Source organism: Myotis lucifugus, unplaced genomic scaffold (genome assembly GCF_000147115.1).
Source record: "Myotis lucifugus unplaced genomic scaffold, Myoluc2.0 scaffold_1379, whole genome shotgun sequence".
NCBI lineage: Eukaryota > Metazoa > Chordata > Mammalia > Chiroptera > Vespertilionidae > Myotis > Myotis lucifugus.
Genome location: NW_005872427.1, coordinates 32,894 through 58,246, shown reverse-complemented (window position 1 = coordinate 58,246; position 25,353 = coordinate 32,894). Strand labels below are relative to the sequence as shown.

Sequence of the window (25,353 nt, the reverse complement as noted above, 5' to 3'; positions counted from 1 at the left end):
GCCTTGGGCTGGGGACCAGCACGTGGATCACAGGGCAACTCTTGCCATCACTTACTGGGTGGACGTGGGATAATCTCTTGACGTCTCTGAGACTCACGATCTCTCCCATGAAATTGAAAACCTTCCTAATACTCATGTAACCTCTCTGACAGGAGAGCTGTCAGAAAGTAGAATTCCTCCTGCTCCCCTGGCGATCTGCAGTCTCCTGCTCCTGAAATGCATATTTACGCCTCTGTTCTGGGGCTGGCTCTCCTCTTCCTTTCTCTTTACTTACTCCCCCCAAGAGCTCATCCACTTTCCGAATTTTGTTTCAATCTTTCAAATGGCCTTGACCCTCTTGAAAATTTCGATTTTTTCATTGCCTGCCTAGGCTTTCAAACTCTCCTGTCTCAGCAACCCCACATAATCCAGGAGCCTAGAACTGGGCTCATCAGCTTGCCCTAAAGTCAGGCTGTTCCTTCGACAGTCTCCATTCTCCAAATTCTTGAAACTTTGAAATCCGCAGACTTTTCCCTTCTCCTGATTTAATCACCAGTCTCCAGATCTTGCTAATTGTCCCTTTCCAATCCTCTCCCTCCCATTCCCACAGCCACCAGCCAAGCCCCAGCCTCCCCGTCCTCCATCTCTTTCCCTCCCATTTATCTTACACTCCAGACTGCATAATCCTTCTTTTAATAAAACAAAACAAACAAAACGCACTACTTTAGTCATGTTACCTTCCTGCTCAAAAATCCTCAAAGGCTTCCTCTTACCTAAAGAAGAAAGCCAGAACTCTTTAGCCTTGTAATCAAGACTTCTTTACATAGCTGACTAATCCTCCATTCACACCCCCCCCCCCTCACTGCTTCTCTGTGGAAATCACCCAACTCCACAGTAGCCACCTCCCTTGTTCACTTTCCCAAGTAGGGACCACTCTCCAAGCTCACCCCCCAGGAACCTTCTGGTCACTCCTAACCCAACAGCACTCACCACCTGCACACCCAGTGGGGCTTAGCACCAGCGAAGTGAGTGCTCGTCAGTCCTCCTAACAATGCCCCACTTTAGAGATGAGGACACGAAGGTAGAGCAAGGTTAAGTAACTTTCCCAAGCTTACATGCAAGTAGAAGAGTTCCTTACTCTATGATGATATATGTTTTCATCTGTGCGATTATGACCTCCTTGAGGTCAAGGACTGTGGCTTCCTCCTTTTTTTCTAACATGTCCTCCAGCAGCAGACATAGTATTAGCGTAGCCTACGTATTTTTTGCTCATTGGTGATAATAATAGCTATCTTCCTACACTTGTCTCCTCACCTCCTACCAGCATAGAGCCTTCTACTCCTATCTGGGGAAATACTTTGATTATTTCAGAGGATGGAGAAACTGTAGAAATAGCCGTAAGGAGGCCTTGTAGAAGTCTGACCCCTTTGTGATTACAGAGCAACATTGTTCAGTGAAATCCTTGCATTCGGACAACTCCTCCCCGGAGGCTTGACCGTCTTCTCCACACTACAGCCACATGCTTCTTAAATGCAACCTGGATCATGTCACCCAGCACGGGAATAAGATCAGCTCCCTTACACCACCATGAGGTCCGTCAGGAACTGCTCTGCAGCCTCTCCCTGACCTTCTTCCCATTCCTTCAGCTGCTGCACCCTCTCCCCAGCCACTGGTCTGCAGGTGGGCCAGCACCGCACACTCCTCCCACCTCTCTTCTGACCACGCTTCCCCAGTCCAGCTCATGCATCACTTCCTCCAGGGAGCCCCCTGCCCTTCCCAGCCTGGGTGAAACCCTCTTTGTAGGTGCCCCATGTGGGGAGTTATTGGACCATCATGTGAGGACATTCAAATCCTGCCTCCTGGCTACAGGATCACAGCCAAGTTACTTCCACTCTCTATGCCTCAGTTTTCTCATCTGTATAAAGGAGATAAAGACAGCCCTAACCGGTTTGGCTCAGTGGATAGAGCGTCAGCCTGCGGACTCAAGGGTCCCAGGTTTGATTCCGGTCAAGGGCATGTACCTTGGTTGCGGGCACATCCCCAGTAGGGAGTGTGCAGGAGGCAGCTGATCGATGTTTCTCTCTCATCGATGTTTCTAACTCTCTATCCCTCTCCCTTCCTCTCTGTAAAAAATCAATAAAATATATATTTTTTTTTAAAAAAAAGGGAGATAAAGACAGTTCCTATCTCTTAGTCCCATCCCACCTCAAGGCCTTTACCTTCGGATCCCTCAGCCTGAACGCTCTTTCTCCCACTCACTCCAGGCTTCCCATGGCATTTAGGGAAGTCTGCTCCGATGCTGGCTTTCAGAGGGGCCCTGTCCAGCAGCCCTGTCACAGCCCTGTAAGACCTAAGAACTCAAGCGCTGCCTTGACATCGTTGCATCTCACAGGGCCCCAAAGGTCAAGCCATGAGTTCCTCTGGTCTCACCGGATATACCATCCACTTAGCAGGCAAGGGCTACCACTGTCCCTCAGCCAGACCAGACCACTGCCTCGTAGTCAACCTAATGAGTTTCACTTCCCAGAAAATTATTCAAACGAGCTAATCACACCCTCCCATGGAAACCAGGGCTCACCCGACCCTGTTGTGACTACACAGCCTGCCTCCCACAGCCCCTGCTGGTTCACTCTGCTTCCAAGTACCGGCCCCAAGTGCAGCCTCCCTGTGGCCCTGTGTGGCATGCAGTGTCCTCCCTGGGGCTACGAGCATATGTGACTAGTAAACTGCTGCCAATCTCATCTGTCCAGTGCCAGGTGTCCTGTGTTTGGTCACCTGGTACTCTTTAGGGCAGAGGGTCCGTTCTTCACCAATAGGGTGACTAGGTGTAAGAACAAGCCTCCACCCCACCCCTCACCATCCCCTGCCTCACTTCTGCCCACCATGGATCACAGCCTGGAATCCACTAATGATGGACATGCTGACTGTCCGTCTCCCTTTCTCAGATGTCCATCAGAGCAGGGCCTTGTGACAGCACAGCCCTACATCTGCTCCTGGTGCACCGTGAACGTTAGAGAGATGAATGGCGAACGCTGCGAGACCCGGCATGTAGGGAGCCTTCTACTCCCGTCGGCTGTCATTACAGGAGCCTGGTTATTGTCTGTCCAGGTAGACTGTGACCGTTATGAGGTAGAGGATGGTATCCACAGTCACACTGAATGTGAGAGCCACAGTCATAATGAGCATGGTGACTGGCACAGTAATGCTCGCTATGCACTTGCTGAAGATGAAAGAAAAGGTGACTAATTGTCAAACGCTGAGAGAAAAGGAGTTTCTGCCATGTGCCCTACCACCAGTGACAACTGAAGATACAAAGACGAAGGTGACATCCTACCAGCAAGTCACTTGTGAAGTTCACGTGACTCAGGAGCCTGACCACCTCTCAGTGCCCGGAGGGGGGCTGCCGAGGCTGAATGTGACTCATCTTCCCCCTTCCCTGCTCCGCCTGCCACTCACCATGCCTTGCTCCAACGCCTTCTTGATGCGCCCCGGTGTCTGCCACCGGGAACCAGATCTCAGCGATGATGCACTGCTGGGTGACATCGATGTTGCACATGTTCAGGATGTGGTAAATGGCCTTCATCTTCTGCACCTTGACCACCCAGGAGTGCCAGTTGGCAGCCGCTTCCTGCAGGAGGCTCTGACGGTGAGACTCCGTTTGTGTTATAACCTGGGCAAAAAGCAACACACAAAAAACAAGGGACACTCATGAAATGTCTGGCAATGTGGCCGGAATGGGGGTTCACCAGCTGCAGTGGCTTCCTTTACTCTGGACTCCCTCCTCTGGCCTGTGGCTCTCACCTGGCCTTGAACTCTCATGAGCAGTGTATCTCCCCTCCTAGAGGTTAAAACTCTTAGGCAGAATTCTTCCTTTTCTTCTAAATTCCTTCTAGTACTATTGTTATGTGTTAAATCCTGTCTCCCAAAAACATATGTTAATGTCCTAATCCCTGGTAACTGTGAAAGTTGATCTTATTTGGAAATGGGGTCTTCGCAGATGCAATTAAGATGAGGTCATACCTGAGGGGGTGGGCCTACTGAATATGACTGGTGTCCTTATAAGAAATTTGGACAATGGGGTACACAGAGAACACCTGTATGATGGAGGCAGAGACTGGAGTGACGCATCTACACACCAAGGAATGCCAACAGATTTTTCTAGGAGGGTGAAGATGCCTGTTAGCCTAAGAGTTTGGAAACACACACACACCCAATGTCTAAGGACAGCATTGAGGATCTAGAACCGTGCTGACCAATACATCAGCCACATGGAGCTACAAGAATTTAAATCACAAGCCATGTTCCAAGGGCTCCAAGGTCACATGGGCGCTTGGCTCCTGCGGGTTATATATGTAACATTTCCACCACCACAGAAGTCCTGTTGGGCAGCACCGATGTAGAGTTCACAATACGATGTGGGATCAGCTGCTCTTAGAGATCACTTTCAAAGCGTCTTAAAGAAAGTATTCTAATCATGAAAGCGCTGAGCGCCACTGTGGGTGACGACAGACTTTACAACAACTGGGCAATTCAGCAGCAAAAGAATTGGTCAGGCTGGTTGTTCGACTTCATTGGCTAGTTGGTTGTACCATAGATGAGGCCGAGCTGTGGTCAGTTCTAACTCCAGGCAAAATATTACTGACATGAAGAGTCATCACCTCTAGCCTATGAAACAGCCTCTTAATTATGAAATCTTCTGCACCAGGAGCTACAAGGGCACAGCAAGCCTCCCAGCCAGCTTCCAGCAAGGGCCCCAGAGGACAGGACTGATTCGGCAATGGCAGAGGTGGCCCCGCCGCAGTGCCCCTCAGAGAACGTGCCTGAAGCCCTCACTCACGGTGACTAAATCTTCCAGCCTCGTGTTGATACCAGCCAGCATCTCCTTGCGCTCCGCCGCAGGCTCTGGGCAGGGGTAAATGGTGGCTCGAAACCTGTGTGTAATGCATCCAATGGACACGTGGTTATCGCTCCAAAGCACTCTGCACACCCTCTTCTGCTAAGTCACTATTTGCTGGCTTTGGTGAGGCAACACCTTTTCCCAGACTAACCTTCTCCGTGGCCGTCTATAAATGAACCCCCTTTAGAAGGCTTCCCAACACACGGCTCACACTATAGGAATGAGCTTCTTTCAAACCATAAAGCCTGTGAGCTGTTATGTAAACAAAACCATAAGCTTAACTTGCCCCCTTTTTGCCCCCCCAGAATCTATTAATGCATTAATGTCCTTCTTTACTGAGTAATTTCTGCTTCTAAGGGGCTGGATATGAGATGATTCTGTAACGTTAGAAACAGCTTAGCACGTGGTTTGCCTGTGAGCTGGGATAAACTGCAATGGTTAAAAGGATCCACTTTTAGTTACCTTTAAATTTTGCCCCTTTAAGTCCTCTCTGTTCCTATTTCCACAGCTATTAAGGGTCAGTTACATTCTTCACACTCTCTTATCAAATGTGGGAAAGTTATTCTAAATCCCTAAACGGACCTCAAAGAGCCCCCATGGTGCATTTCGCATCACACACCTCTGGCCTCACCCCGCCCCACGGCGCTGGTGACGGAGCCACTGCCCGCCTCCCTTACCCCTCGCAGATCTTCCTGATCTTCTGCCTGAGCTGCTCTCCTTGATAAAATATGATGAACATGTTCTTTTTCATTTCTTCTTTCTGGAAAATCAGAACGAGGAGAAAAAAAAATGAGCTTTTCTTTCTGGTTACATTATAATAAAAATGTTAAGTTCTGTTTTTAGGTTTTAAAATATATATAAATTTAAAGTTGAAAAACCTCCATTTCTCCCAGTTGGTCCAAGTTTGTAATTCATTATGGTTGAGGGCAAGGCCACCGAGGCAGGCTGTACAGGTCCAGCAGGGAGGCCAGTGCAGTCTTAAGGGGACAGAGAGTTCCACTATCGGCTACACTAGTTGGATCACAGCTGGGCCTTGTACTCAGCTCTGAGCCCTCTACTTAAAGAGATGTATTAATAAACAAGGAAGCATCCAGAAGAGGGTCGCCAGGATATTGCAAGGCTTAACATGAAAAGAGCTGACCTAGCTCCCCAGGGTTAACTCCCACACAGGCATTTCAGGGGCGAGTGAGTGCTTGATATTTAACAAAGGTAAAGCCGTGTCTAATGTTGGACTCACAGTTACTCACTGTACATCCATAAGAACACTGATTAAAATGCATCTTTTCTTTTGCCTGTCTGCTTGTTTCTATTGCAGATCAAAGTCTGGGACTGCAACACAGGCAAGTGCATTGAAACTCTGCAGGTAAGGCCCGTGGCGTTAGCATCCCAGGGCGCAGTGGAAGGCGTACCAGGAAGCCGGGCTAAGGCAGATCTTGCATCCTCACAGCCCAATGACGTGTTTTTGGCAGGGAGCCCGGATGTGGCCCAGGCTTGCACCTTCACCCCAGATGGGCAACTTTAGAGTGTCTGGAGCTGCTGACTAGGCAAGACGCCAAATCCACTGCATGATAAGCCACCCAGGGCCTCTCCGATATAACATCACCGCACATGGCTCTCAGAAAACTCCCAGCCTCTCCCTGCCCAGCACCCATGGCGCTGGCAGAAAGGATCGTCAGGGCAGTTCCACGCTCCAGGCCCCAAGTCACCACACCAGAGCACCCAACAGATCCTTGCAGCCAGGACTGCCAGGGCCCCATACCAGGTTGAAACAGCGACTGGCAGGCCTGCCCAAATTTATCAGACACCTGCGCCTCCCAGCCCGGCTCTCCAGCACAGTTAGCTGAAACAACTGCAAACACAAAGCAACGTCAGCCAGTTTGTGCTTTATTGATGCCGCGATGCTCAGGCCTTGATGATGCTCAGGCCTTGACGATGCTCAGGCCTTGACGATGCTCAAGCCTTGATGATGCTCAGGCCTGGACCTTGGACTTGCGCAGTGGGTACCGCTGCTCCTTCTGCGCGGCTGCTTCTTATAAGTACCACGCGCTAACCGATTGCGCCACTGGAGCTCCAGTGCGCGGCTGCTTCTTGGTCTTCAGGTTCCCTTCATGCTGCTGAGCCGCGGCACATGGTTTGTGTTTTCTTGGGCCACAGACCCAGGGGCTTGCACTTCTTGCCCTTGTAGAATTTCCTGAGGGTCCCTTTCTGAGTCCGGTTAATGACAGTAAGAACGCGGGCGACAGATTTGTGAACAACTGGGATCTTAGGAAGCGTGGGAGCAGCGCCTTTGGCTCTGGCAGTTGGGACAGCTCCACTTTCAGGCCGGCCAGCTGTTTGAGCAACTTGTCCTTCTTGCCATGAAGGTCTCGAGCCCTAATTTTGGCCATGGCTAAACAAGCCGCAACCGCCTGCCTAAGATGCATCTTAAAAGTCCAAGTTTGAAAAGTCACAAGAAAGGGAGAATATATAGTTCATAAGCATATATGAAAATGTTACTTTAAGCAAAGAAATGTGCTCTTTTGCTCTTATTTCATTCAGGGTGGAGGGCAGTCAAGGCAAAATTATGGAGCCCATTGTTGGAAAAGTTGCAATAAACCCAACAAACTCGTCACATACCACTTGGGCACTGGAATCAGGTACGACCCCCTCCCTGAGAAACCATCTGTCAGGTCCCAGCCAGTGTCACAAAAAATGCCCACAACCCTTAGAGCCAGCAACCCTATTTCCTTGAATTCCTATCCTGGAAGCAATTCAAAAGAAAATAAAAATCTACATGCATGACGATGTCGGGGGATTGAACCCGCACCCCAGGTACTCACCCTTGACCAGTAATCGAACCTACAACACTTCCATCTGTGGGCTGTCACTCTAACCACTTAGCAACACCAGCTAGGCCCCCAAGTCATTCTTTTTAAATATATTTTATTGATTTTTTACAGAGAGGAAGGGCGAGGGGTAGAGAGTTAGAAACATCGATGAGAGAGAAACATCGATCAGCTGCCTCCTACACATCTCCTACTGGGGATGTGCAGGCAACCAAGGTACATGCCCTTGACCGGAATCGAACCTGGGACCCTTCAGTCTGCAGGCCGATGCTCTATCCACTGAGCCAAACCGGTTAGGGCCCCCAAGTCATTCTTATGCTCATGTGCACACTGACCTAAATCAGTTTAGTTCTTTGTGATTAAGAGACAGCCTGGCTGGGTAGCTCAGTTGGTTAGAGCATCACCCCGATACACCACGGTTGCAGGTTCTATCTCTGGTCAGGGCACATATAGGAAGCAACCAATGAATGCATAAATAAGTGGAACAACAAAGTGATGTCTCTCTCTCTCTCTCTCTCTCTCTCTCTCTCTCTCTCTTTCCTCTGCTCTCTCTCAAACCAATTTTTTTTTTTAAATCATGACAACAACACCACCAAAAAGACACAGCTGCCTAGTGTGGAAGGAGTATAGCTAAGTTTCTAGAAACTGGTATAGCTAAGTTTCTTGAAGGAATGCGGTGTTAGGAAGAATCAGTTCTTGACCTTTCAAAGGTAGAAAAAAAGAAAAGAGAAAGCAAGGGAATAGATATTGGCTTCACAGAACTAAAGACTCGGTGTCTGCAGGGATGCAAGCCCTCTGGCGAGGGCTACAGGGAATTTAGGAGGAAGTTATCTGCAGCCTGAGATACCCACTGTGACGGGATCCTCCAGAACTGTGTCCATCTCACTGAACTTCAAGTAGATGTTTCCTCGGCAAACTCGCCACAGCAGCCTCTCAAAGGAAGCCATCCTCTCCCTGTTTATCACACCAGCCGTGAACCTGGTGTCAACAGGCAGAAGAGGACACGTTACTGCGGAACAGGGAGGGGGGTGCAGGGAGAAGACTCCTGGAGACGTGAAGATGTGAAGCCATTGAAGGTCCACCTCCCTCCACGCAGGACGTGATGGCACAGCCCTGCCTGGCACTCGGAATCCCAGCCCTAATTTACCTCCCTTGTGACCTCCTGTTTTCTTGGACATGGTAAGGCTTCCTTAACCATCCCAATAGTTTGTATTTAATTATTTGCAATTAAAAATATGATAGACCATTCATTATAGCATTGTAGATGTTCAAAATGCTCAACAATGGTCTCTGTATTATTACAAATAATGTACTAAGAGGGAAGCATACACATGGATTTGTATACATCTTTATTTTTACCATCATCCAGGCATCTAGATCATTTCTGACCCAAACTTTACACTTTAACCTTGAGATGGTTACTTCCATTGGTCTATTATTTTTAATGTACATTGGTCTATATTACTTTCAGATCAAACATTTTCAGTATCTTTTCTTTATATTTCTAATTCAATGCTTACTACCTCAAATAGCAGGCCCTCAGGTATCTATTGAATAAAAAACTAGAGTTGCAAAACCCAGCACTTTGATCAATTCATCAATTTTACTTTCCACTGTGTGAAATCCCACCATTTTGATGGGCATAACCACATTGTAGCACCACTATTTGTGAATGACTTGATTGTATAACTATCCCATTTCTAATTACACTTCAAATTTCGAAGTCCAAAACTATCTTATTATCAAATCAATATTTCAAAGTTAAAGAAAAAAACATATATCCTATAAGCCTTGTCCCAAAGCCAGGGAACAGTTAAGAAAACCCATCAAAATTATTATCCCCGTCCTTGCCGGGTAGCTCAGTTGGTTAGAGCATCATCCTGATATGCCAAGGTTGCAGGTTCAATCCCTAGTTAGGGCACATACAAGAATCAACCAATGAGACACTGGAGCGGTGGGGGATTGCCCTCAGGGGTGGGAGTGGCAGGGGGGGCGGTCAATCAGGGAAAAAGGAGACATATGTAAATCTATAAACAATAATAAATAAATAAATTTGTTCTCTAGGGGAAAAAAAGAATCAACCAATGAATGCATAAATATGTGGTACAAAAAATAGATATTTCTCTCTCTCAAAATCGATTAAAAAATAAATAAAATGTTAAAAATTATTATCCCCACATCTTTTCTATGTGGGGACAATACAAACATTGCATTCTTTGGGCTCATTCCAGCGGCTATTTGTTTGTTCATTCATTCATCTATTCACTCATTCAAACACTCGGGGAACCCCATCACACGCTGGGCATTGAGGACCAATGGAGGACCCATTTCCACATAACTTCCAGGACAGAGTTACACTAACCCCAGCTTTCCGGCCATGTATGCAGGCATAGCTCTTAACTCCAGGAGACCAGACGTGTCTTCAGTAAAGAAATCATCAGGTAAGTTGGTTTCCGTCTGAAAGTTAAATGATCAATATTTTCATTTAAACGTATTTAAATAACCTTAAAAGCACCCCACGCCTCAAAGTTTATTCTATTTCTAAGGAAGCTTTAATTTTCTACAAATAGTTAACAGAATTCAAAAAGTAGAGCGCTCCATGGCACATCAAAAAGCTTCCCCAATCTCTTCCTACCCAAATCCCAAATCTGCTCAAACCAACTGTTCTGACTGACACTTCTGTCCTGGCCATTTGGGGCACATACTTTTTAATGAGCATCATAGTATGTTGCCCTTTAATTCAACCAGCACCACAGCCATTGCACCCAGAACACTCCCTGCTCACCAGTGGCCTAGCCTTGGGACAGAAATGGTGCTTTGTTCATATTCCAAACCAGCCAGCTTTCAAAATAGAAATTTGAGGCTGTGTGGGGGAGGGGTGGCAAGGAGGGCTTTAAATAGTCCCCAAATAATGACCTCAAAAAAGTCCTGGGTTTTCTTCAGGAGATACTTGAGTTCAGTCAGTTCTAGGAAGCTTTTCTTCAACGCCTGATGGTTCTGGTTGGCTTCCTGTAACTCTCCTTCGAGCTTTTCCAGAACGGTCTATAAGGAATGAGAAAAACGGTAGTCCAGGCAGAAAGTACTATGACATTGACTGTACATTAACCACACAGGTAAGTAAATAGAAAACAAATACTCAGGGCATCATAGTGGAGCCTGAAGGGGCCTGTGCTGTCGTTAACTCTGTGTGATGGTAGAGCTGTAAGCCAGAGCCACAGTCACACACTCTTGCGTTCCGTCATCGTGGGGAGGATTAAAAAACACTCCGGGGAGTGAAAAGGCAGCTTCATGGAGAAGTCAAGGCATTTTGGCAAATTACATGTCTCTTCCCCATTTAAAACACTGAAGAGAGGTCCTAGCCAGTTTGGCTCAGTGGATAGAGTGTTGGTCCGTGGACTGAAGGGTCCCGGGTTCGATTCCAGTCAAGGGCACATACCTCAGCTGCAGGCTCAATTCCTCACCCTGGTCAGGGCGCATGTGGGAGGCAACCAATCGATGTGTCTCTCTCACATAGACGTTCCTCTCTCTCTGTCTCTCCCTCTCCCTTCCACTCTCTCCAAAAATCATTGGAAAAGTATCCTCGGGTGAGGATTAACCAAAAATAAGAATAAGAATAATAAAACACTAAAAAGGGAAGCTGAAGTGAATTTACATGTTGAGAATTCCTTCTGCCCAAACACACTGTAATAATAACAAAATATAAACAGAGAAACCTAGTGTCACCCCCCCCCCCCCCCCACCAACAACAACAACCAACAAATACCAGGTATGGGCTGGAGCCTAGAAAGCCAGGGATAAGCAGGCGTAATAAGGGGACAGAGAAGCATAGGCACCGAAGATGAAAAGACAAAAAAAAAACACAGAGAAAAGACCATCTCCCTTCCAAAATGAGCATCCAAAGAGAACACGGCTCAGGAAGACGTCTAGGTCCTGTCCGGTCTCGGGGGCTGTCTGCAGGCAGATCAGGCTGTAGGACGACACAGCTCGCACCAAACGACAAACTTCTGCCAAAACTCAGACACAAGATCGGGGCGAAAGCATCAGCCAGGATGCCATCTCACAGTTCCCAAGAACAGGTCTAGGTGATAGGGAAGGTGAAGGGGATGGTGGTGGCGGGGGAGCTGTTAACGAACAGGGCTGGTCTTAGGAGACTAGTGATAACACTGAATTTGGAGATGATTTTATGGAGACCCGATTCATAGCTTTTTGGTTAAAAGCTATTTCCCCCCAAATATCCAGATTTTAAAATGACAACATCTAAAATATTTTCTAGGGGAGTTGCCAGTCTCATATCTCTGTTAGAGTACATAGATGTACACTACTGGGGATCACAAAAATGTCACGGCTTTTAAGTTATCTTCAAAGAAAATAAAGATAAACTGAGCCAGAGATAAGCTCGTGAAACCTACTGCCCGCCTCCCTTAGTGAGTCCTTCCTCTGAGGATTCAAAACTGCATTTTTTATTTTTTATTTTCTCAACAGGGTCTTCCATGATCTGGCTCTGCCATCCTTTGACATCTACCCACCACCTTCCCCCTGCTTCCCCCTCCACCATCTGCACTAGAAGCTCCTGGAGGGCTTATTTTTTAAAATATATATCTTTATTAATTTGAGAGAGGAAAAGAGAGGGAGAGAGATAGAAACATCTATGATGAGAGAATACAGCATATGCCCTGACCAGGAATTGAACCATGACCTCCTGGTTCATAGGTCAATGCTCAACCACTGAGCCACGGAGGCCAGGTGATTATAAAGGAAGCAGACAGAGGGGGAAGAAAGAGGGAGGGCCCCCCAGTCATACATAACATCCCAGACTAAAGAAAACTGCCATCCTCTCACACAATCTCAGAAGCCAGTCTGAGAGGCCTCAGCCCAGACTGAACTCAATGCTTCCCACTAGATAATGAGGAAATATCCCCCTGGATTGAGGAATTCCACTTCTGGGTATTGGTTGAAAGTAAATGAAGTCATTATCTCAAAAAAATATCTGCATCCCCACGTAAACTGCAGGATTGCTTTCAATGGCCAGGACATGGAAGCAGCAGAAGGCCTGTTCCGCGGCACCCTATAGATAAGACTTCGCTGCCTAGAAGAATCGTTTGCCCTCGAAGGAAACCGTTCTCCAAAGTGGGGTGAGATTCCATGGGGCTGCTCTGGGAGAGGGAGCAATGACTCTAAAAATGGCACAGTGGAATTTTCCTGGGGAAGTAACACTGATACGTGGGAAACCACATATACCCACCACACGCCTTCAGCAACTGGGTAATGGATCCACGAGTGGCTCCCCGAGCTCCCGACTGTCCTCAGCCAAGTAGGGGAGAACCTACCTCCAGAGAAATCATTTCCCGAGGGAGCGGGGTCGGTGGGGACTTCTCCAGCCACTGAACCTCAATCTCATTCTTTATCTCATCTTCCAGAAAACCTGAGTGAAGAAACCCCAACAGAGAGCCCCAGGTGATTATATATTCACATATCTAAGAAATGGGATCAAGCAGGACAGTGGCTTTAGGCTAGCTCAGTCACCTGAATTGCCCCGGGACCTGCCCGAAGCACCTGGATCCAATCTCTAACCTCCCCCACCCTGCCTCCAGATCACTTTGAAAAGTACTACAAATAGGGACACGTTTGTTAATCAAGACCTGCACGCCATTTACCTCCCCGCCAGTTCAGCTAGATAGTAGGCAGAAAATTGGCTTACGGAGGATCCTCTCCATTGACTCACACCTTCTGACTTCATTCACAAATTTCCTTTGGAAGCTGTTCACATCCACATTTAACTAGAAAAGGGAAAACACCACATGGCACACATTAGTAGCAACAGATGCCTTCATACTCTCTTTGGCTATTTTATTGTATTTTTTAAATGCTGGAGAATGTCACTAAAATTGTCTTAGAAACAGGTATTTCCACACACAAGACAGATATTACAGGCAAAACACACCCTGATGTTCCTACACTCAGTCCCCACATGCTCTGGCCTCTTACCCTTCTAAGAGAAGCGAAGTCCTCCCACAGTTAAGGTTTCCTTACTTTAGAAACAATTATCCAAATGAGCCTTCAAACCCTCAATGGAGTCATGAATATGATTGGACCTTGAAAACTCATAGCCCCAGACGATGCATCGTGGGCATCAAAAAAATTCCAAGTCCTTGGGCTGGTGACCCTCAGCTCAGCCAAAAAAAACAACACGTTAGTGAGGAAGTGGCTCATGTGCTAGGGACTAGGGACGCAAACAAGCCAATCCTTCCATGCGGGAGCTTAGTATTGATCTTGACCTTGGTGAGGACGTAAAGAAGAGTAGAGACCAGTGTTCTAAATTGGATTCAAAATGGCTTGAGGAGGATCTAAACTGCCTCTTGGAACTGATACCCGACATCGCACTCCAGGCCGTGGTCCTGGAGTGTCACTTTAGGAGACTGTAGACTCCAGGATGCTTTGTCCTGGGACAGACAAGTCAGGAAGAATTCTCCTCAGAACAAGGTTTGGTAATCCACGTGCAATTGGATATATCCAATGCTCTGAAGTTGCTACACATAAAATAGAACATGATGCATCTACCATGTAGTGATTGCATTAGAGCTCCAAAACATTCCTGCATCCCCACGTTAATTGCAGGACAGAAAAATAAGAATAATAATAATAAAACACTAAAGAGGGAAGCTGAAGTGAATTTACACGTTGAGAATTCCTTCTGCCCAAACACACTGTAATAATAAAAAATATAAAAAGAGGGAGAAAGAGATATGGTCTATTATTTTTAATGTACATTGGTCTATATTACTTTCAGGTCAAACAATACACGTGGAAGAAGAGCGGTCATGTTAGCAAGTCACCTGCCCAATGTTATCGCAAATCCTAGACAGAGGACTAAAACCATGGAATGCCATCTATTCCAGCTCAGGGCTTTGCTTCCTACAATTTGTTCAGTACCAAGAAGTGGCATGAAAGAGTTGTCAACACCCACTCCACCTTCCTCTGGCCTCAAAAGAATGCAGTACTTACATCTTTTTTTTTTAATATATTTTATTAATTTTTTACAGAGAGGAAGGGAGAGAGATAGAGAGTTAGAAACACCGATGAGAGAGAAACATCGATCAGCTGCCTCCTGCACATCTCCTACTGGGGATATGCCCGCAACCCAGGTACATGCCCCTGACTGGAATCGAACCTGGGACCCTTCAGTTCACAGGCCGATGCTCTATCCACTGAGCCAAACCGGTTTCGGCAGTACTTACATCTTTTGTTTGTTTGTTTATATTGTTATTGTTGTTTTAATTTTTATTGATTTCAGAGAGGGAGCGAGAGAAAGAGATAGAAACATCAATGATGAGAGAAAATCATTGATCTGCTGCCTGCTGCACTGGGATCGAGCCTGCAACCTGGGCATGTGCCCTTGACCAGAATCGAACCCGGGACCCTTCAGTCTGCAGGCCAACACTCTATCCACTGAGCAAAACCAGCTAGGGCAGTACTTACATCTTTAAACTGAACCAATCCAAGCTCTCCAAGCTCTGCAACACAGCAATATGCCGCCTCTACCTGGAGAAATAGTTGTGACAAACACATCTCCTCACTTCGAAACACAGACGCCATCTTGACCCAGCCTTGTCTGCAGGAGACAAAGATACTGGAGGTAGCAAATGTGTGAAAACCTCATGATGAAAACTTTTCTGTTGAGCTAAATGAAACCCACAGGGGAAAAAATCCAACAGGAACGACTCCTGATTTAAAAACTAGAAATTGGGGTGATGCACACACAGTACAATATATAGATGATGTATTATAAAATTATACACCTGAAACCAATACAATTTTATTAACCAATGTCACACCAATAAATTCAATTAAAAATTTTATATTCCCCACATTCATGACCCAAGATTTCCACAAGGAAGTTTTAATAACATTGTATATAATAATTATAATCAATGGATCTAACCTAGATATCCATCAACTGGGAGATGATTACACTGATACAGCAGAACCCTGTATAGTCAGTAGAAATGAAATAAATCTGTATGTTCTCTCTATGGAATAAGGATATTTATCTAGACTGTATTTCCATCAAAGACCCTCTAGACTGCCCTACTGCTGCCAAACCACATTGTTTTCCCCAAAGTCCAACCTTCTGGAAGAACTGTCTCACGGCCAGAGTCAGCCCCTTTTCCTCACGTCATTTTGTAACATGTGGAGTATCTACTGTTTGGAGACACTGAGTCTATCCTTCCTGTTCGAATCCTTCCATTGTTCCATTTTCCCGCAGGAGAAAGTCTAACTCCCTTGACCTGGCCTACAAAGGGAGCATAACCTGGCCTCTGCCTCCCCTCTGGCTTCACTGCTCCTCACACTGCTCTGCAGACACATGGACTTTCTCCCCCAGCCCCCTCCTACCTCAGGACCTTTGTCTATGCTTCTCCCTGGATTTAGAAACTCAACCCTTTCCTCCCATCCCATATCCCCTGCATCCCAGCTCACCCTGTCACTCCTCTCGACTCAGTGTAAGGAACCGCTTCTTCCATACGCCTTTCCTGACCACCACCAACACCCCTGTGAGCTAAGCCCCCTCCTATATGCCCCCAGAATACCAATCCTCTAGTTACTTGTACTGTCTGTATTGTCCAATCGCCAGAAAGATCCACAAGGGTAGAAATTTGTATGTTTTTCACTCTCACCAGTCTAGCTCAACCATAAAGCTGGTGCTCAAGACATGTTTCCCTATTTATTGACTAGAAGCTAAACATCTCCCCTCCCTCCAGAAGGCATAGTCTGCTCCCCTATTTTTGCCTTTGGACACCAAAATGAATCAACTTTTCATACTGCCCTTTCTGATAAATACAGCAATGTTTTTATAGAAAGAGAAGACACTGGCTTCGTGCAGACCAAAAAGCACAGCTCTTACCCCAGCTTCTTCCGAGCGGGTCCTGGACCGGGGCTGGAGCTGGCGGGGGTATAGCTCTCCGGTACTTCTTTCCTTCACCGACCCCTGAGCAGGAGCTTCAGCTGCAGGGCCGCTGGGCCGCGCTGGCTGGGGAATCCACAGGTGGCCTCCCTGCAGAGGCACAGGGAGTGACTTGGTGATTCTCCTTCCCAGACTCCCGCAGCGCCCTGAGGCAGTTCTTGTTATATCAACACCGCCCTGGGTGAGGACAAACCTGCCCCTGGGCTCCCTCCCCCCACCTGTGTCCTCTGTTGACCCGGAAGCAGTGACTGTCTTCTCTACAGGAAAGTGATGCACCCTTTCCCCCACAGTGAGTACAGGGTTTGGGAAGAGGGTTCTTGTGGCCTCAGGAGGGCCCTGGGACAGTCCAATGTGTGGACTAAGCACACCAAGCACTCCTTTTCATGGTAACAATGAAATAACAAAAAGTAGTTTGGGGGAAAGGGGGACCTATGTAACATTTTCAACAATAAAAATGCATTTAAAAAAATAATTTGGAAAAGAAAAAAAATCACACTCATCATCCTATCGACAGTTATTTTCCAAAACACTTTACTTTGAAAGGAGCATAGACAGACAAATCTTTACAAATACCCCATGGCTACAATTCTGTGTCCACGTGACCCAGGTGAAAAGAGCAGGGTCACACGGGAAGATCATGTCTTTCTCTTTTGTTTGGTGGACGGGTAAAGAGCAGACGAGTGAGCCAATTTGATGCACTTCTTCTGGTCGAGGGATTGGACCACCTGAGTTCACATTACCCCGCTTTGCAGAGCAGTTTCTCCAGGTGGGGTGGACAGATCCCCACATGCACCCACCTGGGGTACCTGCAAAGCGTAGTCCAGACTGAGGGGTGCTTTTTAGTTTGGGGGCATTTTTTTTTATGTTTTATTATGGAGAAATTAAAGCATCTGCAAAAGTACAGGGAACAGTATGAGGAACCCCATGTACAGACCAATTAGCATCAATAATTGTTCAATTTTATATCCTCTATATGCTTCTACCTGTCTCAGATTATTTTAAGGCAAATCCCATACATCATATTATTTCTTTCAAAATATTTTAGTATGTATCTCTAAAAGATAAGGATTAATTCACTTATGTATGTGCTTAGACACACACAACTCAGGGGTTAGGGTGCTAACCCCTCTGTTCTTCCCCTCCCCCTACCCTGCAATTGACAATTGGCATATAATTTTAGACTCCCCCAGAATTATTGACCTGAAGCCTTACCAATAACACAAACAGTTGATTAACACATATTTTGTATTATATGTATCATACATTATAATCTTACACTAAAATAAGCTAGAGAAAAGAAAATGTTTTATCTAACTGCTATGCTGTACACCTGAAACTAATACAAAATAATACTGAATGTAAAAGAAAATAAATATACCTTTCATTATGTAAAAAAAAAAAAAAGAAAGAAAATGTTATTTCCTCTCTCTAAAACCAATAAATAATTTTTGTTGTTGTTGCTAATCCTCACCTGAGGATATTTTTCCATTGATTTTGAGGGAGAGTGCGAGAGAGGGAAAGATAGAGAGAAACATCGATATGAGAGAGACGTATCGATTGGTTGCCTCCTGCACGAGACCTGACCAGAGATATGTGCCCTTGACTGGAATTGAACCCGGGTCCCTTTGATCTGCAGGCCAACACTCTATCCACTGAGCCAAACCAACTAGGGTTAAAATCAATAAATAATTTTAAAAAAAGAAAAAGAAAATCAGCCCTAGCCTCTTTGGCTCAGTGGTTAGAGTGTCGGCCCACGGACTGAAGGGTCGAGTGTTCGATTCCAGTCAAGGACAGGTGCCTTGGTTGCAGGTTCCCCAGCCCCAACAGGGGTGCATGCAGGAGGCAACCAATCAATGTGCCTCTCTCACATTGATGTTTCTCTCTCTCTCTCTCCCCCTCCTATCTCCCTTCCACTCTTCCTAGAAATCAATGGAAAAAATATCCTCAGGAAAAAATCATAAGGAAGGGAAAATACATTTACAGTACTGTACACATTTACTGAAAAAAGTCTATGTATAAATGAACCCATGTAGTTCAAGCCCATGTTGCTCAAGGGACAACTCTATATATAATACCAGGGTCACGCCTAAATTCTACAATAAGTCCTTAATATCAAATATCTGTCGGTGTTCAAATTTCCCAGCTTATCTGAGATTTGCCTTTTCAATGAGCCCCTGAAGTGATCCTTATGTGTGAACAAATTAGAACCATTGCTTTGGAAACACAGGGTGAGAAATCAAACTTGAGCCTAGAGGCAGGAGGGAAGAGCAGGGTGCAGGCATTTTGGGAACCGTTAGCTCAGACACAGGATTTTGAACCTGGGGCAGTGGAAGCCGGGACCTCTGAGGGAGCGGGTGGCCTGTAATCACACCTTCAGGAAAAGTCCTGCTTGGGTTTCTTAAGAAACAGATCTTGCCCTGGCTGGACAGTTCAATTGGTTAGAGCATCGTCCCCTTATACCATGATTGCGGTTCCATCCCCAGTCAGGGCACATACAAGAATCAACCAATAAATGCATCAACCAATGAATGCATAACAAGTAGAACAACAAACAGGTGTTCATATCCCTCTCTCTCTCAAAGAAAAAAAATCAATTAAAAAAAAAGAAGCAGCAGAGCTTGTTGGCACCCACCCATCCCCTCCGAGCAGATCCACTCAAGAGTTCACACTCACCTGGGCAAAGTTCCAGAGACTGAACTCAGGATGCAGAGCCGGGAGGGAGATTAGAACTGGGAACTGCAGAAGGAAACACAACGGCAGATGAGCTCCGGAGGCAGGAGCCCCCGCCCCAACTAGTGTCCCCCGCTTCTTGACCCTCCCCCTGCCCACCTCTCTCGCAGCTCCTCACCCCGCTGGGGTTTGCTGTGTCTTCCTTCAGCCTGGGCGCATTAGTTCTCCAATGTCCCGTGCCCAGGAGTCACTGAGGAACATACAGAGAAAAAGTACATCTTGACAGTCAAGAGCAGAATCCAGAGCCAAACTGCTGAGTCAGGATCCCAACTCTGCTGTTTACCACAGGTGACCTTGGTGAAGCTACTTAACCACCAAGCCTCAGTGTCCTTACCGCAAAATATATAAGATCTTAGATATTTGTTTAGAGGGAGGAAGCATAAAGGAGAGGTTATTTCTTTTTAAATCAAGGGTCTTTTTTATTAAATATATTTTTATTGATTTCAGAGAGGAAGAGAGAGAGAGAGAGAGAGAGAGAGAGAGAGAGAGAGAGAGAGACATCAATGATGAGAGAGAATCACCAATTGGCTGCCTCCTGCATGCCCCCTATTGGGGATGAGCCTGCAACCCGAGCATGTGCCCCAACCGGAATTGAACCTGGAGGGCCCCTTCAGTCCGCAGGCCGACGCTCTATCCAAGCCAAACCTGTCAGGGCTCAAGGGTCTTTTTAAAAAATATGTATGTTTTTTTTTATTTCAGAGAGAGGAAGGGAGAGGGAGAGAGAGATAGAAACATCAATGATGAGAATCATCCATCAACTGCCTCCTGCATGCCCCCTACTGGGGATCGAGCCCACAAATTGTGCATGTGCCCTGACCAGGAATCAAACCCATGGCCTCCTCAGTGGGTCGATGCTCACCCACTGAGCTACACGGCTGGGCAGGAGAGGTTAAAGTTTGCTTTTTTCTCTTTTAAAGCCCCAAGTTGAAGGTGCAAACGGCCAGCACACTCCAGGGACCCTGGCAGGACTATAAATGAGCACATCTCTCTGAAAGGCAATTTGCATTTCCACTGGAGAAAGTTCATCCTAAAAAAATAAAAACATGTTAAGAATGTAAACCAAAATTTAACTCCAATAATGTCTGCTGTAGCACTGTTTGCAATAAGTGTGTAACTGTAAACAACCTGAATTCTTTCATCTGTTCAAAATGTACTGAGAGCCTGTGCCACTGTCTGGGCTCTGAGGACAAGGCAGTAAAGAGAGACAAGGCCTCCCTCCCTCATGAAGCTTATGTCTCCCTATTCTGACACACCTCACACCACCTCTCTGCCCCTCACATGCCCAGCCACATTGGAAGGAGACAACAGTAAACAAGGAATCGCTTAGCCAGATACTGCAGGTCATAAAAAATGCCATGGTAGAAAGATAGGCTTTAGAGAAATGGAAGCTACTTTAGATAAGTGGTCAGGGAAGGCCTCTCTCAGAGGTAGCATTTGAACTGAGGCTCAGAGGATTACAATGAGCCTGTCTTGTGAAAAAGAAGCCATGGGAAGGGTATTCCAGGCAGCAGGAACAGCAAAGCAAAAGCAGGGGAGTGACACCGTCGCTTTAGCTCATATATCTGTGGAGCGTCTCCCGTGTGCTGGACTCCAGAATACATTTAAGGACTTTACATGTATTAACCCATTTAATCTTCTCAACAACTGTATGAGGTTGGTGGTATTCTCAATCTCATGTTACACATGAGGAAACAGAGGCACAAAGAGGCTAGGGACTTGCCCAAGGTCACACAGTCACCTACAACAGTGCCTCTGACAACAGTGCCTCTGACAACAGAGTCCTTGCTTACAACCACTGCAGGATACTGTCTCATGACATGAGAAGCAACCTGCTCAACAAGCAGAGAGGAGGCCAATGTACCTGCGGCATGTGAGGGTCGGGGAGGTGGTGTAAGGTGTGTCAGAATAGGCGGGGCCAAGCCATGTGAGGTCCTGATGGGCCAGTAAGAGACTTGGATTTTATTCTAATAGCACTGGGAAGCCCTGGTTAAATTTGAGGCAGGGGAGTGACATTGCTTGATTCACTTTTTAAAATTATTTTGGCCCTGGCAGGTTTGGCTCAGTAGATAGAGTGTCAGCCCCTGGCCTGAAGGGTCCCATGTTCAATCTGGTCAAGGGCACGTACCAGTTGCAGCTTGATCCCCAGTCCTGGTCGGGCACATGCAGGAGGCAACCAATCAATGTGTTTCTCTCACATCAATGTTTCTCTCTGTCTCTCCCCCTCCTTTCCACTCTCTCTAAAAATCAATGGAAAAATATCCTCAGGTGAGGATTAATTAAAAATTTACTTTGACTTCTGCTTCTGGAAAGATGGAGTACAAATCCTTTTTCTTCCCAAGAAGAAACACTAAAAACCCTAAACATTTTACGTAGAACATTTATTAAATCTAAAAGGTGGAGAGAAGACAGAACTTCCAAGGACCTCAGGGTCAAGAAACGTCTCTGGGTTTGTCTCATTTTTTGTTTTTGTTGTTGTTGTCTCATATATTTATCAATGTGATTTTTAGAATGTGTTGTATAAGGAAATGTGACAACATTGGGAAGATCTGCATAACTCAATGAACTAATATTTTCCAAATGACCTATGCATGATGGGCAAGTGATTCATTAAAAGAGCACATGACCAGCCAAAGGATTTAAATGAAAAGGTCACTGATTTGGTTTTAGATTCCACATTGCAACTATGTTTTTAAAAATTACTACTTGTTAATTTCTGGTGTGGTATCAAAGAAAAATATATACAACCATCTGAAAAAGCTAGTAAAACATTTTCCCCTTGTTAAAACTACATACCTACGTGAGGCCAGATTTTCTTCTTATACTCAACAAAAATACCATATAGCAACAGATGGAAAGCAAAAGTAGGTATGCAAAGACAATCAGCAGGAAATCCAAGTCAGACATTAAAGAGATCTGCAGAATAAAATAATGTCGCTCTTCTTACTAAATTGTTGTTTATTTTAGGAAATAAAGTTATTTTCATAAAAATATGTATTTATATCAATATATAATTGGCTTAGTAATATTTTAAATGAGCTAATATATATTTTTAAATTTTCTGACTTTTAATTTCTAGTGTGGTAAATACTGGTAGGTAGACTCCACATAAACCAAAGTTCTTTGGGAGTGGGGTGTCTCAATAATTTTTAAGAGTATAAAGGGGTCCCTAGACCAAAACAGGAGTGTATTAGCTTGCTAGGGCTGCCTTAACAAAGTACCACAAACTGGGTAGTTTAAACAACAGAATTTATCGTCTAATGATTCTGGAGGCTGAAAGTCTGAGATCAAGGTGTGGGCAGGGTTGGTTCTTTCTGGGGACTGTGAGGGGAATCTATTCCAGGCCTCTCCCTGAGTTGCTGCTGGCCGGCTGGCCATCTTAGGGGTTCCTTGGCTTGTAGAAGTAGCACCCGATCTCTGCCTTCAGGTTCACACGTGTGTGTCTGTGTCCAAATCTCCCCTTTCTATAAGGACGCCACTCGTACTGGATTAGGGATCCAGCCTACTCCAGTCTGCATGTGACCTCACTTTCACTACTTACTGCTGAAAAACCCCGATTTCCAAATAAGATCTATTTTCTGAGGTCCTGGGATTAGGACAAAATGTGAATGTAGGGGGAGGGGAGATACACAGGTAGGTGCATAACAAGGGGAGGCAATAAAGTGGGGTCTGAGCATGGGAGGCCGCAATGGTTTTGAGGCAGGACAGAGGGGTGAACAGGAAACGGAGGGGAGGGTAACAGAAGAAGAATTCAAGAGAAGAAAGTGTCTCAAGAATCGTGGCGCGGTCACGTGAGAGGAGGACCTAGAAGCGTCTGGAGGGGACTGGTGACTCCAAGGACTGACTTCAGAGGAATGAAAGGGGCAGAATTCCAAGCAAGGACTGGAACTGGGATGTCAGTGGCTGGTGGAGAGGAGAGAGGGAAGGAGGGAGCAGGGCAGCAGCCGGTGAGAAAGCGAAGCATCACAGGAGGGTTTTATTTATTTTTCCAAAGGAAGAGACAGTGCACAGCACATCTAGAAAATGATGGCCATTTCCTTCCTGTGATGGCCATTGAAGACAATCACTTTGATCAATACAAAGATATGTTTTCAATTTCTCTGGAAGTTTCCTGAGAATTTTATATGCAATATTTTATAGCAACGACTTACCTAAAGTGAGATAGTACACTCACATTTCTCTAATTATTGTGTCCCTGACTTTTTTTTAAAGCAAGTAATTCTCCTATTAAACATTTTATATATATGTATATATTATATATTATAATATGTATATATTATATATATATACACACACACACACACACTCTCAAAAATCCACAACTCACTACTTCTTAGGGAATAACACAAATCTGGCATTAGGTCTTGAGACAAACTACCTGCTTAAAGCAGAATCCCCAATATTATCCAAGAGAACACTGTTTTTGACATTTAGTGTTTAACACCACTGTTCCCATTCTTTAGACAAGTCTGGGGCACAGTGCCAGTGGCAGCCACCACACAGGTCCGTGCACATCTCCAGGGAGGCACTTTTGTGGCTCGAGGACTTACTATAATATGGCTCCTGTGGACTGAAGAGGTAAGCACTCCACTTACACCCCTTCAAACTGGGCATTCCTGTTAACAAAAGGCCTCCTTTGTCCTCCTAGCCCTGTACCTGGGATTAAGACAATACTGTGCATAACAGGTCCAGCTGTACAAGATCAATTTACAGGAGATCAGCATAACTCAAAAAATTAAAGGGGCCAAAATGCCTGCAGGGAATGTAATCCAAAAGTAATAATCTAATAGCAGAAGTAACAACCAGTTATTCTAAAAAGAGAGTCTAATTTTTCTGAACTGAATTCCAGCCAGATCACCTTCATTCAAATAACTGATTTTACTATCCACTTATCCAGCCACTCCCCACCACTGGCCAGGCACTGAGCCCCCCATCTATTACCCTCCCCCATGTGCGCCAATAGAGAAAGTGCTGGAGGCAGAAAGAGGCAGAAAGAGGATGGTTTGAGGTTGCTAAAAATAAGGCGGAATTGTCTAATCAACTTCACACACACACACACACACACACACACACACACACACACACACAATGAGATGCAATTCGTCAGCAGTAACATCCAAGAGTTCACGTTATCAGCACACTGAGGTCAATATCACATGCTGGAACCAGCATCATCCCCTGCCGTGTCCATCCCCACTCCCTCCTGGCCACTGGCCTTCTCCAGTGAGGACTCTCAGTGCATTCTGGTGCCATTGGATAACAGCTTGGTCCTCACTGTGGCTCTACAACTTCCTGTCCTCTAGATGTTGCCCTGAGAGAAAGCCTTCCCGTGGCTCTCCCTGACAGCGCATCCTCCTCTGGTCTCCATCTGTCCCACAGTCTCCTGCCCAGCACATGGCCACCTCATCCCTTAGGACAAGACCCTCCAAGGCGGAGCCCTGCGGCTTCCCTCTTCCCCACCTCCGCATATGGTGGTCTTGTCTCTGTTTCTCTTCTCTCTAGAGCAGAGACACTTATGTCCCTTTCATTCCTGTCGTCATTGGCCAAGTCACAGACCGACTGGGAGTGAGATTGAAGAAAATAAAATTTCCCTGTGAAGACAACAGTTTGTCTTCCGTTTTTCACTTGGCAGCATCTCCCAGTTCATTGCCTTTTCTATAATAACTAGAGGCCCAGTGCATGAAATTCGTGCACTGGCAGGGGTCCCCTCAGCCCAGCCTGCACCCTCTCCAATCCGGGACCCCTTGGGGGATGTCTGACTGCCGGTTTAGGCCTGATCCCTGATCCCTATACCAGCAGTTGGACATCCCTCTCACAATCCTGAACTGTGGGCTCCTAATCACTCACCTGCCTGCCTGGTCGCCCCTAACTGCCTCCTGCTGGCCTGATCGCCCCTCACTGTCTCTGCATGCCGGCCTGGTCACTCCTAACTGCCGCCCCCCACCGGCCTGGTCACCTCTTATTGC

At 46.1% G+C, this 25,353-nt stretch overlaps 1 protein-coding gene across 1 annotated transcript in view; it reads right to left on the bottom strand.

The window, feature by feature from the left end:
* LOC102435006 (V-type proton ATPase 116 kDa subunit a-like) overlaps positions 1–25,353 on the bottom strand; it is a gene marked incomplete at its 3' end in the record, with an annotated part of 39,694 nt that overhangs the window by 3,197 nt on the left and 11,144 nt on the right. The window contains 12 exon segments of the mRNA XM_023748420.1: positions 3,436–3,468; positions 3,470–3,649; positions 4,817–4,910; positions 5,554–5,636; positions 8,553–8,679; positions 10,064–10,158; positions 10,618–10,743; positions 13,029–13,123; positions 13,400–13,478; positions 15,178–15,310; positions 16,601–16,750; positions 19,334–19,396. Of these exon segments, the coding sequence (XP_023604188.1) occupies positions 3,436–3,468; positions 3,470–3,649; positions 4,817–4,910; positions 5,554–5,636; positions 8,553–8,679; positions 10,064–10,158; positions 10,618–10,743; positions 13,029–13,123; positions 13,400–13,478; positions 15,178–15,294 (1,029 nt within the window).